Genomic DNA, 19,477 nt, shown 5'->3' on the forward strand with positions numbered 1-19,477 from the left:
CCACGACACGGGGCCGAAGTACCTCAACAGCCGCCTCACATTCTACACACCCACCCGCAAGCTCCGATCCGCCAGCCTCGCCCTCTCCTCCGTCCCACGATCCCGAAAATCCACCATCGGAGGACGCTCCTTCTCCTACCTGCCAGCCAAGACATGGAACTCCCTCCCCACTCACCAACGGCTGACCCTGGACCATCTCTCCTTCAGGAAACAACTCGAGACCTGGTTGTTCGAGCAGTAGCAGCTCCCCCTCCCCCCCTCAGCACCTTGAGACCCTTACGGGTGAGTAGCGCGCTCCACAAATGTTGATGATTGATTGATTAATTGCACGTTAGTGGCTCTTGATCCTTACGGAGTTGAGTGCTGATGCATATATCTCCGGGTTATCAATGAATTGTCTGTCGTACAGCTTTATTTGTTTTAGCTAGATTGCTGTTTCCTATATTTATATTGTGATGGTTTCAAATAACTTGACACAATAAAATTAAATCTATCTTCTCTGGGTATTTATCCACTGTCTGATGATTTTGTAGTCACTCGCGAAGGAGCACAACCTATGTACTGCTGGAAAAGTGTGAGGAAAAGGGGCATCAACAGTTCCATTGCCAGTGCACTAAATTGTGCTAGCTCTACATGTCAGGATTTACAGAGCCTTCTACAGTGTATTCACTTATAAAGCTCATTTTGATCCAGAATAAAACCTCTGCATGAAGATGTATCATGAGTTATATTTTCTTCATTAATTGGCTAATTATTTATCCTTTATTAAGTTTGGGAAAAAAGCTCCATGGTCCATGATTACTGATTCAAAATTGAATAGTTTAAATATTATGGGAAATTACCTACCTGGTCAAATCAGAATTGTAATGTGACAAAGTTCAAAATGTAGTTCTATTAGGCCAAGTTTCCTTTCTTAATATCTATAAGTTGGTGGTGACAAGGCAGGGACAATTTTCTGGTGTTCCTTCTGAGCCTTCTAGTTTGTGCCAAATCCTTCATAAAACCGTATTGCTGTATGATTCCATATAATGGCAGTTTGAGCGAAAGAGGTTTTGCAGGAAGCGGGCTGCGCGTATCCTGCATTTCTAACTGCTAATCACAGAGGGATATTTTTCTTCGTGAACATTTTCCTGTGAAATATTATATCCCAGATTTTTTCATAGGTGAAGTGTCGGCCCACTTCGCAGTATAGGCCTCCTGCAATGTCAATAAAGGAAGTTCTCAACCTTTCACTACCCCAGACATTTTGGTAAATTGACACCAATGATTTGCACTCGAATAAATCTGATGTAAATATTTCAATACGAACGTGAAAGGAAGGAAACACCTATGTATTTTTTGGATTTGCAGAAGGAGAGACATCCCCTACTTAGGTCAGCTGTCTCCTTCTGGCACTACTCATTTTGTCTAGGAGTGACGGTGCGACACAGATTGTCACGGCCTGACCTGGAACACAGCACTATCAAATTATACTGTCTTTTCACAGTTTTAAACAAAATGGTACATTAATTAACCAAATAAACCAAAAATATTCATCATCTTTTAGTCATTGAATACTTGTATTTCTTTTGTTTTCAATCAGATATTCAAACAATTGATAAAGAACAAGATCCAAATGATTTAAATGTTGATTATAAAGTCATTCCTTCATGACTTATCATTACAATCACAATCAAATTGTACAGTTTGATTGTAGAAATCCATCGAGGAATGTGATGATTAACAACTGGCCCGATGCATTTCGGGACGAGTAGTCCCTTCCTCAGGGGCCACTGTAAATAGAGAACATTAATGGAGCCATGTCAAAATGTACTTGTTTTCAATACATATTCATATCATATAACATTCAAACATAGTTTAAACAAAACCGCAAAATTTCGAGTCTCATTCAATGTGTTCTGAAATAGATGTTGTGCTATCAAAGTGATCAACAATCATTGATGTTGTTCAGCACGGCACGCAAACTTATTACGTTTACTTTTATACAAGTGAATGTTTTGCACTGACTATGTCACTCGTGTCACACAGTTTTTTTCGTCGACTCTAAATCATTAAGCTCACTTCCCGCAGCAATATATATGTCCTGTGTTGTCAGCTGCATGCTTCACTGAATGATTGTTGATCACTTTGATAGCACAACATCTATTTCAGAACACATTGAATGAGACTCGAGATTTTGCGGTTTTGTTTAAACTATGTTTGAATGTTATATGATATGAATATGTATTGAAAACAAGTACATTTTGACATGGCTGCATTAATGTTCTTTATTTACAGTGGCTCTTGAGGAAGGGACTACTCGTCCCGAAATGCATCGGGCCAGTTGTTAATCATCACATTCCTCGATGGATTTCTACAATTGAACTGTACAATTTGATTGGGCTTGTAATGATAAGTCATGAAGGAATGACTGTATAATCAACATTTAAATCATTTGGGTCTTGTTCTTTAACAATTTTTTGAATATCTTATTGAAAACAAAAGAAATACAAGTATTCAATGACTAAAAGATGATGAATGTTTTTGGTTTATTTGGTTAATTAATGTACCATTTTGTTTAAAACTGTGAAAAGACAGTATAATTTGATAGTGCTGTGCTCCAGGTCAGGTCGTGACAATCTGTCTTGCACCTTCACTCCTAGATTCAGAAATCCTGAGGGATAGGCAGCCCTTTGACACCTAAGAGCACACTACAGGCAGGCTAACTAGCGAAAAAAGTTTGCTTTAAATTAGTGAAACATAAGAAATAGGTGTGCCAGCGATCAATTCATATTCTACTACCCATTTTGTCGCCTGATGTTCTCGCCATAGTATTGCCCTCTTGGTTTTTGTTGTTGTTTAATTATAACTACCTACCCATAACAGGGTAAATTTACATTTTTTTGACTGTGTCAGACGAGCCACAAATAAAGGAGGCCTTATCATAGGAAGTCTAGTGCTCCCTCTGGACCCCATTAGTGTCTGTGGGGACACAAAACCTGTCTCTCACCCTATATTCTCTCTGGGGTTATCGCCACCTCTATGTTCATGCCAATGAGTCTCGGATTGTGGCACCTTTATAGCTTTGAGAGATGAAGCATGTATGCATCTCCTCTAGCCCCACATTGGTAAAATGAAGAGTATTTCTGACCCTTTGTCCCCTGATTCATGATTGCTATCTACAGAATGAATATGAGTGATCGCCCAAGCTTTTATGGCATGGGACTATCACAGATGCTACTTGGGATCAATTTTGTTTGCTTTTATCTGCTTTTACATGTACATTATTGCCAACATCCATAGTTTGAGATTGTAGCCTCACATAAGCAGCAAATTACCCCTGGTTTTAATTCTTACTCAAGGGACTTTCTAGGATTTATGCACACATTTCACCACTAAGGCGGTCGTCCAGGAGTGTTTATTGCAAAGTAGTACATAGCCACAATATCCCATAAATGCATGCTAAGATGAAGATAAGCCAGTTATCCCCAGCAACAGAAAATTGCCTGTATGCCACAAATTGGCAATTCAAACCTGTGCCCTGCTCCAACTTGCAATTTGGTGAAGAACTTCATCATAGGCAGATTTGCATGGACTCAGCAAAGGTGGTTTCTGGACGTTTGGAGCTCTGTGCTGTCTCCCTTGTCAAATGTAGGGCAACACGTGGCTTGGAACACTAACCATTGTCTGCTGGTGCTCCTGTTGGTGAGCTTGAGTAGGGTCTCCCAGCTAACCTGAGTCCAGGATCCCCAGCAACATAGATCACAATTTAAAAGAAAACCTTCTTCAGCACAGAAGTATGAGTGCTGAAAAGAAGTCTTCCCTTCAGTTCAGATGAACTCCCAAGCATACTTCCCTACGCAAATGTGTTAATTCTTGAAACAATGGGCACACCCCTCCTTACTTTTTTCCTGGTACCCATTAATCTGTCAAGCAGGAGCATGGACATATTGTCAGTCTCTTGGTCTGGGTTCTAGGGTTGCCCCTGAGATAAATTTGGAGCCACCTGACCCCATCTTGTTGGAAGGAGATTCAGCATCCGATTGGCCCAAGAGTCCCGGACCTGAGCCATTAGAGGCCTTTTTCCCTGTTGGATGACACCATAAATATCCCTGAGGATGAGAGCACATTCTGACACTAACCGTCTGTATAAGAGTTTGCCGGTATCCGGAAACTTTGACCTGACATTGTTATCTCAATTGGGGTCCATAATATTGTTTTCTTGAGATAGTCTAACTCTGAATCACATGACACCCCCATTTTCCTTTAATGTCATAGCATTCAAATTTAACTGTGACGAATGTTTCAATTACTGTTTGCATTTAAATGTTTTTGCTTCTAGACTAGCAACTTGCCTCGCTCAACACACCACATCATCACAAGAGTTGTCATTTTTCAACCATAACTGGTAGAACCCAAACAATGTTAAAATAATTTCAGGTGCTACGAGGGTGCCACGAATCCTCCACCACTAAAATTGAGAGTCATGAAGAGAAATCCAAGTTGTGCATCACTTTGTAAGTTACTCGCAGGAGTTAACAAGCATTGGCATAGCCAATAGGTCTCGCCTTTGGGGCCTTATAAGTGTTTAACCATGCATCAGTTAATGTTGTTGCACCAAGGATATTGTGCAGCATAAGTAAATACTTATAAGGTTTCAAAAGCTAGACCTATTGGCTATGACAATGCTTGTTTAGGATTGCTTTCACCAAGCGTACCCCCCATTATCAGACTCTTCACCCCTAGGTTACAGGTTACCCTCCCTTCTTGTATTATTCAGAGCTTATAACACTTTGACTGGTATAGTATGAGTGGATGTATGACGTTACAACGCATGCTTTTACCACGCATGCTGTTACAACGCAAGTATTACAACGCAAACCTTTACAACGCATTACACTTGTGGGTGCTGGATAGTGAATAGTTTAATTTACTATTCCAACTCCAGTCCCCGTGGACACTAGGGAAGGTGTTGGATAGTAAATTAAAACTATTCCCTATCCTAGAGCACCTCCCAGTGTAATGCGTTGTAAAGGTTTTCGTTGTAATACTTGCGTTGTAACAGCACTGCGTGGTAAAAGTTTTGTTGTAAAGGATGTTTCCCAGTATGAGTCAATTTCCCTAAAGATATCAAAACGTCTCCAGTCACTAAGGAAGCAATGCTCCAGTCCTGTGCTTTTATTGAAAGGGCCCCTGCATCACAAAGGTTTGTGAAATTAGAGCTCAGGGCTGTATTGTTATTCCTTGGTGATGTGGTCAATTTACACTCCCTCTACATTTTGGGCCATTTGAAGTGAGCTGATCTCGACCTTTCCTTTAACTTCTAGCTTTTGACTTGCAATTCATTTTCAAAAGGTTCTTTCATCCGACGCCATCTTAAGTTTGTTTTCTATTCCAATGCTGAAGTTGTACTTTTGTTTACTTACACATTTGGATGTCATCTTACGTATGTGAGAGTGTTTACGTTAAACTGCACTTAATCAAACGAATAAAAAATATATACTCTCATAAAGCGCTCGCCAAAGGCAAATTCTTTTATAGCTCCAAGAATCGTAATGTGCAACACACATGAGAAGTTAATTTTGTCCAGAAGCAAGCTGCTCTGCAAAGCTTCAACTTCTAAAAATGTAATAAACCTCCAGATGTTTGCAGCTAGAGAGCATTAAGTGGTCATAAGTTTTATAACGTATAAAAGGTTCCGTTTTCTGCTGGGAACACTTTCAACGGAAAAAAGCCAAAATCCACTTTTTGTTTGCAAGAAATTAACTGCTTTTACATAATATGTTTTACGTGAACTTGTTTTTATGTAATAAATTATTATTATTATTATACTTTATTGTTTGATTAGTAAAAATCATTACAATAATGGGCGTGCATCAATAAGAAAACATATATCCAACAATTGCTAAAATATTTACACATAGGGTAGTTAACAAGCGTTAACTAAACCATTGCTTACATTATTTCCACGTGTTTTTAAAAAAAATCCGCCTTAATGCAGCCATTTAGTACATTAATATTGTCGCAAGCAAATGGTAAATAATAGAAGGATATGACGTTCAACAAATAATTGTTTAAAAAAACGTAATAATCTATATTTGTTCATGCTGTTAAAATGTAGACTTACCTAGACAATTGGCCTTTTTCAAGAAACAGTTAAGAAACAGTTGAGAGCCGTGGTGATCCATTCTAGTTTTAGCATCGACTAAGGCAACAGGACAAGACATTAGTCATTATTAAAAAGCTGATAGCTAAGCCGGTAATAGTGCAATTCTATTTTTAAATAAGTAGAACTCATACATATAATAATTAAAGGTGCCAGGGTCGCACAAGATGGGGGACAATTAGTAAAGAATGTGCAAAGTGCCATATCCGACCACTGTCAAATAGTACAGTGAAGTAAATAGATTGGCAAAAACACTATCGGGCTTAGGTCTCCCCATCATGTATTAGGTTATTAGCTTGCTGGCTCTCACAATTTAGAAGTATTTTTACTGCTCTTGTGACAAACTTGGTGAACCGGATATTATGCAGTGGATTGTCCGGATTCATTGATGCAAGGATAGCTTGTTGACAAGTGCGAATGCCAAGTTTTTTCCATCCATGCAAAATCTTTCGATCATTAAAAAGTGCAGGGCAAATACATATCACGTCTTGATTGTTTCCTTGCTGCTCCCACACCCCCTGCACGTATGTTGGTATTTGTGCGGCGCCAACCTGGCAAGTGATAGAAAAATGGCGATTCGCCCATTCTGAGGGCCAAAAATCTTTTTTTCCACATCACTGCATAGGACCATGACATATGTAATAAAAGCATTTCGAGTTTCGACCCACATTAGGACGCATTCTAATTCTTTTCTGAATAGGATGATTTAGTAAAACATATGGTGAATGATATAGGAGTGATGAGGGAGAAGGATTGGGATAGAACTGGTTTGGTTATCTAGCGAGGTCCTTGAATTTGGTGTGGGTTAACAGCAGCTAGATTCCAGCCAAGGTGCACTATTAATCCTCCTCTCATCCTTACTCAAACTCCAGCTAATGCAGAAATCTCAAGCTCCCAAAGTCAACGGCTGAATCATTTGTCAAGTCCAGTTTTTCTGTTTTGCAGCCTTGGAGCTATCGTACTGGTTTTAAAATGTGATAACCATGGCTACATGACCCAGAATGCAATGCAAAACCCTGGACAGGATGAATGAATGAAAGAATATTGCATGTGTAAAGCACAACTGTCTCTCTAAATGGAACATCTTGCCGCTGAGCGGAGAAGCATAAAGTCCATAGCGGAAAGACTAGACATGCACACAAGCCTGGGTCCCTACATCAGAGAGTGGCAAACTAAATCAGTGGCTGCGATGATCCAAGTTTTAAAATGTTTCTTAAAAAGTAATTCTGAGTCAATACATCTGAGATGTCTGGGGAGTTGATTCCAAGCCTTAGTCCCTAGGACATCTAGGATATCAAGAGTTTTGCCACCTTTAGTCTTACACATAGTCTTAGCAGAGGAGTATCTCTGAGTTCGTGTGGTGGTGTAGTGAGTAAATCTAGAGACTAGATATTTTAGTCCTGATGCCCTATAGGCACTAAAGGTGAGCAACAGGATCCTGAATATGACCCTTTTATGTATTGGCAGTCAATGAAGTACTTTAGTAACTGCTGAAGCCGAAGAACGGCATGGCAGTTTCAATACAAGCCTAGCGGCTGATGTTGCACTGTCTGCATCTTCTGTAACACTTGTTTAGTGGCGCCTGCATGTAGATTGTTACAATTGTCCAATCTCTACGTAACTAATGCACTGTCCTTCTTGCGGCACTGGGAAGATAGTCGGAAAAAATGACAAAAATTGTATTAACTTGAAACACATTTCTGCCATTGCAAGTGCATGTAGACGAAAGGAAAGAGAAGCATCAAATTTCACGCCATGTTTTTTTTCAACCTCAACTGTATTGGGCGGGAGGAAGGGGTGCAGAATGTGGCCACCATATTCCTGGATACCTCGGATTGTGATAGACAGTGGCTCAATAAAAAAAGCAATTAGAAAAGGAATTGTGAAGCAGCCCTATCTTGTGATTCTGTTATTTTAATAATTCATACTTTAATAGCATTAATAATGATTGCCGTGTTTGCATTGTGATACAAACTAGCCACCAACCTTATGATTTGGGAGGGATGTCAATACTCCGCAAACAATGATTCACAAATCAAACGTTTTTTTCCACGACTAGCAGTATCACCACCACAACGACATTCTTATTTCTGAAAAAAGAGGGCAATCACTTCAATATGATTGCTAGTGTTTGTGTACAGTTGTCTACTGGGGATAAAAGCATTCTGATTGTCATGAATTAACGAGACCGCTGTTCTCCAAATTCTAATTGCTAATAACTTTGCAATTGACTCGAACAAATTGTTTAACATGGTGATTGGCTGCTATGAATTTGTCTCATGAGGCTGCTTCCCTGGTTTTGAAAAGTCAATGACTGCCCCAGTTTGAAAAGAAGGAGCAGGACTTGTTTCTGAAAACAAGTTATTATTATTATAATATTGAAAGGGTGTAGCAGCTTAGAAACGATTTTATAAAACTATTATGGGGTGCCATCTTCACTGCATACTATTCCATTAGGCAGTTTTTATTTTTATTTTTCTATTTCTTGTGTCAAGTAAGGTGATATAATATAGGCGGCATCTGATTCTGATAATTGCTGAAGTGCAAGCATTGAAAGATAATTTAAGAATGTCAATTGTCTCCATCTTTTGGTGTGCGATGTAGCTAAAATCTGATGTACTCCTTTTGGATCTGATGTTAATTTGTTATTTTCAGGGTGAATGATAGTCTTAATTTTTATTTTGTTGCTTTTCGCTTTGGCCTGTCGAGCAAAGAGCTTCCACATCTACACTCTCTCTCATGCAAACGCTGAACCCCCATTGAGTGATTTACTTGCATAGCCATATAATAATAAGCTTAAAGTTAGTGACTGCTTCCCAGTTTGCTATGTCTTCCATCAAATTAGTTTGCATGTATATTTTTGGGTGAGATCTATATCTGCCTCCAATTTTGTATTTGGATCTTCTTTTCTTTATTTGTAATTACAGACTTTAATATTATCAGACGATGTAGTGTCATTTTTAAAGCACCCCAGACTATTAAAACGAATAGAGACAATCCAAAGGTGCTCATACTAGGAGGAAATCATACTATGTGGACTCGTGATTGGTGGCCTTTATCCCTGGGAAAATGTCTGGAACCAGCAAACGCAATGAAGAATCTTGGATTCATCTTTATAAGTTAGAGTGTGACGCAGATTTCAAAATTGATATGGTCTTGGATTTTACAGTGAATATTAAGGAAAATACATACTTCAATTAGGGCCATGAGACCAGAAATCCACATTGAATCATGGAATCATAGGTTCTCTCAGCAAATACACCAATGCACTATGTTTGTTGCTTTTTAAGTACACCTTAAAAAGGCTTCAGACCATGCAAAACATGACAGTAAGAGTGGTGTTGAATGCACCTTGACATAATTTGATCCGGCATCACCTTGTACGATTACACCATGTCACTTGATAAACGAGTCCCATTCAAAAGAATCTCCATCTGCCACAAAGTCACCTCTTTTTATTAGGGATGCATTTTTTTTTATTTAAAAACAATCACAGATATGGTGGTCTACTGACCCCAGCAGACCACCTACCAATCCTGTGATTCTGGACAATCATAAAGGGTCACAATTTGTGACTTACTACGATCTGTATTTTTTTAACAGACCCATAGGTCGGATCACAAAATACAAATGGATTCAATGTTATGCACCTCATTCAACTACTCTTTCATGAATATCAGAATCAATACACAAATGCTGTTTCTAATTTACATAACAGCTAACGGAGTCCTCATTTTCTTACGTGGTTGCCAATGTGCATGTTATTTTGTGATTGAGTTTTTTTTCCGTTTTCACCAATCAGTAGACATGTTTTCTATTTTTTGTGACTGGGCGATTCAGAACAATGTTGTTGGCATAGATGTTAGCCAGAAACTAGTTTAATAGCTGCTGTTTTTCTTTCATTTTTCTAGCTTGTGGGGGCACTCTCTTAGCCGAGTCTGGAAGCTTTAGTTACCCAAATAATCCAGGAAGCCAGCGATATGACCACCAGGTCAGCTGCTCTTGGGTCATCCGCACGAACCCTAACAAGGTAAGGAAAGCACACAGAATGGAAAAATACATCATTGTAGCTGGAAGATTTGTAACCATGATAGGCTTGTATCCGTGGTGACCATGTCTTGAAATTAGCATGTTAGCGTTCGAATGGCAATGTAGATGAAAAGTCACTAGTACTGTTAATTTAGCAGTAACGTTTATGATGCATCCTTTTATTTCTTTCATTGTATATGCTGTTGCCGTTTATGAAACAATAATTTAAGAAGAACATTTAATAGACACCAATATTTAAAAGTCAACAACAACTGTGGTCAATAAGACAGAACAATCATTTTGTGTCCCAACGCTTTCATAAACTGCTCTCTAATGAAAATATCTGAAAATATTGCCTTTTGAATAGAAACTCACAAATGCACCTAATGAGGCCATTACTTCCGTGATGGATACTCTTGCTCCCATGAAATGACAACAAATTAACACTCATAAAAAAGTGCAAATTGGTATACTGTTGACTTCTGCAATGAAAAATCTAAATGCAAACACTAAGAGAAAATTAGGCGCAAAACCTATACGGAAACGGAGAAATGTACCTATAAAAATGCCCTCGCTTCCTACCACAAGAATTAAAAAAAAGGCATGAAAAGATAGTGTAATATTAAAGCTCAATCAGGCAGGTAATTCAACTAAGCATCTCTATAAAATTCTCAACACGTTCACCAATCTTACAGCCTGTTCCCAGCAGATTCTCCCTTCTCAGAGATTATGTGACCGTATAGCTAAGTATTTTGACGAAAAAATCAACCTAATCTACAATCAGTTTCCTCAGAATTCCTATCCCCTGGATCTTTCAAATCTGCGTCCCTCAATTCTAAGAAGTTATGATGAAGACCTTGAGCATTTCAGTGCGATTCAGACTTCTCAGGCGGAAGCCATGCTTAGAGTAGCGAAATCTTGATCTCCCCTTGATGTTATTCCTGAGCATGTATTATCTCTCTTACCACCTCTCCTGGCCCACTCCATCTGTGACATCCTCAACACCTCTCTGCGTGAAGGGGTTCTTCCACTTGATTGGAAGGCAGCTCAAGTACTACCAATTAAGAAGAAAGCTCAGTTACCTGCTGAAGTGATCGCCAATTATCGCCCCATTGCGCTTCTGCCGCTAATGACCAAAATGGTGGAAGGATATGTCAACACTCAGCTGATGGGTTATCTTGAATCACAAAGCACCCTTGACCATTCCCGGTCTGGGTTTAGACCTAATCATTCTACAGAAACTGCAATCTTTGGGGTCACTGACCATATAAAAATGGCTTTGGATAATAACAAGGCATTGCTGCTGGTTTATTGGATCTGACAGCAGCCTTCGATACTGTCTCTCATCAGAAATTGAGTTATCAAATGAGCGAGCCGGTTTGCAGGGACAGGCACTTAAATAGCTCGCTAGCTTTTTAGACCAGCGCACCCAGACGATCAATCTAGGCCCCTTCTACTCCAACCTTGAAGCTTACTAAGGGGGTGCCCAAGGGCTCTTGTTTGGGTCCTGCACTGTTTAATGTCTATGTGGCCCCCCTTGCCAAGATTATTAGGGAGTTCGGTTTTACTCCATATTCCTACGCTGATGATACGCAACTACTCCTGTCCTTTGACAAGGACACAGGGTTAGTTGAACAGCGTTTTGCTAAGGTCATGCTATCCATATCAGCCTGGATGACTGAAAACTTTCTCCAACTGAATGCGGCCAAGACCGAAATCCTGCTGTTTAGCTTGGCTCAAGCATCTTGGTCCCCTAAGTGGGGGCTGGCTGTTTTAGGCCCTGCCTGACCCCTTCTTCTGTGTAAAAAATCTAGGGGTCCATTTGGATGTCTCGTGGTCTATGAGGGATCAAGTCATGACCACCTCAGGGACTTGCTACCATACCCTGAGTCTTTTGCGCAGAGTGATCCAGTGACTGCCCCTTTGTGTCCGAGGAACTTCGATTCAGGCATTGATCATTGATCGTCTTGATTATTGCAATGCTCTGTTGGCATCAGCTAATGAATCTCTTCTGAGCAGACTACAGATTGTCCAGAATGTTGCCGCACACCTGGATCTCAAAAAGTCGCCTTGTAGCTCCTCGGTCCTTTGCTGAAACAGTTTCATTGGCTTCCCATCCGTCAGAGGATTAAATTCAAGCTCTGCAGCCTCGGCCATAAAGCTCTTTATATGCGTGAGTCCTAGCTACCTGGCGGACAAGTTTAAAGTTTACTATCCGACCAGACTACTTACATCTGAAGGTAAAGGGCTGCTTGTGGTCTCCCGCCACAGGAAAATACGAACAGGCGGCAGAACTGTCGCATACCTTGCCCCGAAATATTGTAACACCCTGCCAGAGGTATTTTTCGATACAGGAAAGTCCTGAAGACTAAATTCTTCTGGGACTGATCTGTGCTTGTCCTGTACCCTCTCCTTTGTAGCGCGGTGATACCCCTTCGAGTGTGATTCCAGCGCTTTACAAATCCCATACATACATAAATACAGAGAAGAACTAAAGGTCCATGAATGAGTTATGGTAAAAAAATCATATAACAAGTTAACTATGATGGCACAAACTTTATGAGCATCATTTACAAAGCTATTTTATGGCTGCAAAGGCTCCAATTTGCAAAACCGAAGCTTTTGCAGCCACAAAAACAGGTTTTGCTTATTTACAAAACCCAAATTGCTATTCTGTACATGTCATGGCTTACAAAATTGGTACTTGGAAGGGGCGTTTCAGAGTGTTGCTTGCAAGTGAAAAAAGATCTTCAGGTCTATGTATTCTAGCAGAGCTGTATCGAATTAGTAATTTGATAGTTTTGTAAGTAGCCCTTTGAGGACGTGAGCCCCACCCCTCACAATGGTTTGGTAAACATTTTATTAACGTCTGAGGATATTTACAATAAAATAAGGACGTCATATTCGTATTACGTTCAATTACTTTAGTTCATAACAAATCCCAGGGAATAGAACACATTCATCAAATAAAAATTAAATAGATATCAGAGATCTGGTGAAAATGGGTTTTTATTCTCTCTGTATAGATGTTGTGTTCTAGTTGTTCTACGCCTGTCGCGCGTTAGGCGCTCAGCGTAGACCCACGTGACCCTGCAAATAAAAGGGGTCTGCGAGCGTATGTACGCCAGTTGGCGGCGACGCGACCAGCAATTAACATAGCCCCCAGTGTCCGTCTCATTATTCCTAGGCCTAGGCCACGTGCTTATGTAAGTAGCAACCCAGAGTGCCCCTGAGTGTAGGTTGCCCACTTGCCCCTCCGTGGACCCCCCACACGACACAACATATAGAGAACAAATAGCCATCGAAAAGAAAACAGACAACAGGTGTTTCACCCCGTCCTGGCGCTCAAGCCTCGGCCCATTTTAAGGCCTTTATACAGTGTCCTAAACAGTCTACCACAGCGTTTCCCAAACTGTGGTCCGTGGACCCCCAGGGGTCCGTGACACATTCCCAGGGGGTCCGCAGGTCTTGACTGTTCCTGGTGTTTGATGTAAATTCAGAGAGATTGCTCTGTTGTGTCCCCTGCCCTAATTAGCAGCTCATTTAAATGATCTGATAGTGATCTGAATGCGTGCGCCACGGAATACACAGGGGGCAGGAGAGGTGGGCGAGGTGGGCAGACCTCAGGTGATGACGCCGCTACCTTTAGTAAAAGTAAATATTTCCCAAGGGTTTAAAACCCTTCCTTCTCCTATTCACTGCAACCGCTTGAAAGTTGTGTTCATTATTTTTTATTTTATTTCTCGTTTATGGCGCCGGGACTCTGATAAACTCTTTGCTCTGACATCCTGCTGTCAGCACACATACATAAATGTCCATGGATTCCCACACTCTGCTCTCTGACTGAACCCTGAACACTTAGTAGTCATTGCCGCTTGTCCCTCGTCGAGATTTTAGCACGTCATCCAATATTGTTGTTTCTTTAATTTTCCATGGTTGCCATTCCTGCCAACATTTCGGGATACAACAAAGTCTGTAAGATAGTGATTGGCCATCTAATTCTTCAAGCAATAGACGGAGTGGAGATGCAGGGGCTGCAAGAAGGGGTGAAAACACAAAAAGCCTCATTAACAAGTAAATGGTCTTTTAAAGACCTTGTGAAGTACTCGGGTGCGGCTGAAATAAGTCAGTCGCCAGCCCAGGAAGCTGTCTCTGCCCAGGCTGACACACACAAGGGTGGGTGGGTGGGGGGTGCGTGTGGGGGTGCGTGGGAGCGTCAAGGAGACAAGCTGAAGCCGTTTTGAGGCCCTTATCAGGAGCACCTAATAGACACGGACTTCAAAGAAAAGGGACATAAAGTGGGCCCCCAGATGTAGTGAAGATGAAGCTAGAAGAACCAAGCATTATAGCCAGTAGGCCCGGCCCTTTCTGCGAGTTTTGACTTTGTCAATACTTATTTTGTTCTCTGTAAAATTTTGTTAGGAGGCTACTGGGAAACAATTCGATATTAAAAAAAATCTTTGGTTGGGAGCTTTTGTGGCAAGAAAATACACATTTAATACAGTCCCTGGAAATAAGTATTATGTGCAAATTACAGTGTGAGATTAGCTAAAGTGGGCTGGCACACTGACTTGTGAATGGCGTAACCGTCCAACAAAGTATTACTAAAACCAAAATCTTTGCCAAAATCTTTGCAAACGGGAGACTTAGAAGGAATGAAGGACTGCAAGAAAAGGGGGGGGGGGAAAGTGAGAGGTAAGTAGGTATTATGAAAGAAGGTCGACTTTGTCAAGAGACGGAAAGGTGGGCGAGTAGTGTCTGGGGAGAAGAGAAACGAGGGCAGAAAGGGACAGGGGGTGAACAGAAGAAGATAATGATGAACAAGCGTGGCCGAATTTCAGTGTAATTTTGAGTGACATTCAAATACTATGAGTGTCATTTATTTGTGAGCAAAAATTAAGCATTAATAGACTATCATAAGCACTTACCTCCTTTAAACTGCAACAGTGGGTGTTCCTGGCGCTGGGTTCCAGTCTCGGGCCATGCCTTCTCCAGTGCACACAGTCAAGTGGACTCTGCTGGAAGAGCTCAAATGCCTTCTGAGAGCCTGTGCCTTTATAATGTGTCCTTGTGTGCCTTTTGAGCACCAGGCTGCAGCTCAAGCCCCTCTCCCCCAGCAGCACAACACAGAGCACTCCGACACAGACATGCCATTGTCCAAAAATCAGATTGAAGGGTTGGTATAAATAAGAAAAGCATAGGAGGAGGCATAGAAGCACCTGAGAAAGGAGGCATGTTTTGTCTTTGTGTTTAGAGTCTGCCCGAGCCACAGCAAGATTTCAAAGAAAATGTGACACTTCCTTTCTTTACATTTCAATTGAGCAGGACACTTCTTAAGAAATACACAGTAAAAACAAAGGCTTTTCCTTCTTTTCATTTCTGCGTGCAAACCTGCTTGTCCTTTCTGCTCAATTGAAAGGATTCAAACACATTGCTGTGCTTGCTGTGGATTTGCTACAAGCAATCGTGAAACTCTTGTTCCTTCCGTCCCCTCTTGGTTACTTTTCATCAAGAGTGGCAGCTGGGTTTTGAGTCTTATTCCTGAGGTGGTGCATGTGACGTCATCTGATTAGCATTAGCATGTGTATTTTTTGCGAATAACTTAATTTTTTTAAATTTAAATTGTACAAATTGCTTGGGGGTCCCCGACTTCCAGTGGTGATTCAGCGGGGGTCCTCAGGAGTCAAAAGTTTGGGAACCACTGGTCTACCAGATCCAAGAAGAGAACATAATGTAGAAGCGTCTGTTGGCGCCACTTCAGATCTACCTCCCAACCACATGAGACCAGAGTTCACCTGACCGCTATGACTACATGGAGGTCACGCTCTTTACCCCTTTATACACAGCGACAGTACATTATCTTTTCACACAAGAAATCAGTCACCAACAGGCCCTTCTAGACAATGTTTTTACCTTCAAAAGTAGTCTGTTTCCTTTAAAGTAAATAGGCTACTTTTATTTTGTTTGTTTAAAAGTTTGCAGTGGCCCTGTGGAGTACTGCCTACTGCCCTACAACCTTTTCTTTTTAGCATTCACAAAAAGGAATGTGTCCCCAAACGAATTGGTTGTGCCTTCAATTTTGGGGGTTAGTAACTGTTCAACGGTTTATGACCGCTATTTCAGAACTAAACCTGACACATGTGGATAGGAATCTCTATTTGGAAGGGAAGCCTGCAGCACACCTTTTACAATTAGCGATTTCATGTTCATTTCTACTGTCATTTTAGAAATAGGTAAATAAGAACTCGGTAAAAGGTTAATGACTTCTAAAATATGTTTAGTGCATTGTAATTATCATTTTTGTGGTGGTAAACCCCGAATAGGAAAAGGGTACAAGCGAAAAAAATGCTTTGTACATCTGGCCCAGTATTATTCTTTCACTATTTGAACTTCTGAGATTACTATATTACTTTGAAAAGTATTCGAAAGACATCTTTAACATATACATTAATTAATCTTTTTCAGACAATGAATGTATATTTAAATAGAAACATTAACCACATAAAAAACTGTTATTTTATTGGAACTCTAGCACTATTTGACTGCCAACCCTCCTAATGTGCACATGCCACGTACCGATAAATAGACTTAAATGAAGAAAATACAAATGTGTACAGACATCCTTTGTGAGACATTACTTATTTACTGCAATTCAAGAATAACAAAAACATTGCGGTTTAAAAAGGACCATAGAAGATGGATTGCGCTCTTCTTACCACTCTCAACCTGAAGCCTCCCACGTTGCTTTGAGAGAGTCGGGACAGAACTCCAGCCTTCAGGTTCATTGGTTCCTATGCCTGTCATCTGGTAGCACGGCGGAGACCTTATGCACATTAGAAGCCTCTTTCTTTTTTTTATCTCAAAAACGTTTTTATTATACAGTGTGCATATCAGAGGATATATACAGTGCAGAGTAATGCAAAAAGGGGGGGGGTTACAGATGAGTTTGGCTTCTTGCATCTTAGTTGTACACTATATCTTGCGTCATGGTTACACACTATACATTATGCATTGAGTAAACTGTACCCCCCTGGTGTGAGAGAGAGAAGAGAAGAAGAGTGAGGGGGGGTGGTTAGGTTTGGCGTGTGTCTAGGTGTGCATCGAGGGCTTCCCACATCTCGTTATTAGCGTTGTGCTCTTTTGAGAATTTGCCAGTGATGTTGTCAGCGCCTCTAAGGAAGGTGACCCAGTTTATCCAATTCTTGAAGGTTGCTTTTGCTGTGTTTTTCCAGTTCGTTAATATGATTTTCACCGCCGCAGTTAGCAGGATGTCTACTAGGTCCCTCTCTTCCTTATTCTCTAGGTTATCTGTCATGAATCCCGTGGTCAGTCCAGCGAAGCCTCCTTGTATGTTTTTCCCCGTGACATCGTTGAAGAAGTTATATACCTTCTTCCAGAAGCTTTTGACCTTGTGGCATTCGAATATGAGGTGCTCTAGACTTCCCGTCTCTTTGTCGCAGTTCCAGCATGTTCCTGTCTCTCTTATGCCTGCTTTGTGGAGCTTTGCCGGGGTCCAGAAGGCTCTGTGAAGCAGCCAGAATTTTGTTTGTGCCAGTTGTGGTGTGACTTTATTAGTTGTTGCCGATTTCCATAGTTTGCTCTTTTCCTCGTCAGCGAGTTGTCTTGTTCCTAGTGTTTCCCATGAACTTGTCACCTTTTTGTTCAGTGTAGACGTGTGGGGGCTTAGGAGTTTGTAGATTTGTGCTGTGTGGTGGCCTGTGGCAGGTTGCACATGTATTGGATTATGGTTGGTGGGTTCTTGCTTAGATTCGCCTTTGTTGTTGCAGTTTTGATTTTCAGGAATGTATATAGCTCTATGTCAGGGAGGGTGTAGAACTCCTTGAGATTTTGGAAGGTGATCGGTGATTTTTTCGTTTCCAGCTGGTGTGGTGTGCTCTGGTCCCCCCAAATACATCAGCTGGTGGGGAAGGGTGGAAACAATTAAAATGATGGTAACCCCTGCCGTCAACTATACACTCAGTATGCTGCCCCTACCAATGACAGACGACTTTCACAAGAAGCTAGACAAACTAATAAACAGATTTTTATGGAGAGGCAAGAAACCAAGAATCAGCCTGCAGAAGCTGAGACTAACGAAAGCCCTAGGAGGCCTAAACATAACGAACTTTAAGAACTTCCAAACCGCCTGCCTAGCGAAGCAAGGAATATTCTGGGTCGTTAACACACAGAACTATGAACCGGAGAGGCTGAAGTTAGAAAGGATGCTACGTCGTGTATGCATGTAACATGCTAATACATCCCCACGTGAGGCACTCCAACTGAAACAAAGTTTCAAATTGTGAATCCAATGTGTTTTTATTGGTTCAATAGCGTTATTCTTCAAAACAAGTTTGATATTGTCTTCATATCAAAGCATTCATATAATTTCCAAATGAGGAACAATCAAATAGGTAACTCCAATGCATTTCGGGCGGAGCCCTTTCTCAAGGAGTTCTGTAAAGAAGACGAGAATGAGGTAAGGGTAGAATCAAGAAGGTGAAAACGCAGTAATTATGTTAAAGACGGAGATAGTGTTAAGAAAAACGGGAGTGAATAAAGCATGGACTGTCGTGAATTCGGTGACTAGTAAAATTACGTGCCGATCAACTGGTGATGGAAAAGGTGTTTGTAAAGTCATTTAAAACTGAGTAGGTAACCAGAACCAGTGTTTTCACCGAGTGGTGCGTGATAGCTAGAATGCAACAATGTTTAAATTGCAGTCATTGTAACTCAGTCATTAAAGGGAAATCTATCTGTCATCCGATGAAAGGCAACATCATCAAACTTCACGTCAATGAGACGTGTGATTCTAGCAACCTAATATACGCGTTGAAATGCCCATGTGGGAAACTATATGTGGGTAAAACTGAGAGAAAAATCAAGGTTCGCTTGAACGAGCACAAATCAAACATACGCCTTAAAAATGTAAAATCCAACATTGCACAACATTTTTCAGAAGCCCGACACTCCATTGCTCAATTACAATTTATCATCCTTGAGACTGTTAACAAAAGAGAAGGTGTTGACAATAATAAACATCTCCTCAAAAGAGAACTTGAATGGACATACCGCTTGCAAACCTACAAGCCCTTTGGTCTTAATGACCGTTTCGAATACAGTTGTTATTTGTAATGTCACAGTATTTTAATGACACATTGCTTCTCATGATGTATGCTGGTTTTTCAGCTCTACCTCTTTTGAGTAACCCGTTTTCTTACTTTTTTCACCTTTTCATTTTTATATTTATTTTTATTTTTACCTCCTTATCTTGTCACGGCTTTTTAACTTTTCCTGAATTCTTTC

The 19,477-nt window shown here is 40.8% G+C and overlaps 1 protein-coding gene across 1 annotated transcript in view; it reads left to right on the forward strand.

Annotated features, from left to right (window-relative positions):
* CUBN (cubilin) overlaps positions 1-19,477 on the forward strand; it is a 1,583,269-nt gene that overhangs the window by 182,527 nt on the left and 1,381,265 nt on the right. The window contains exon 13 of the mRNA XM_078663578.1: positions 10,057-10,175. Within this exon, the coding sequence (XP_078519704.1) occupies positions 10,057-10,175 (119 nt within the window). The remainder of the gene's footprint in view (positions 1-10,056; positions 10,176-19,477) is intronic.

This window comes from Lissotriton helveticus, chromosome 10 (assembly GCF_964261635.1).
Source record: "Lissotriton helveticus chromosome 10, aLisHel1.1, whole genome shotgun sequence".
Lineage (NCBI taxonomy): Eukaryota > Metazoa > Chordata > Amphibia > Caudata > Salamandridae > Lissotriton > Lissotriton helveticus.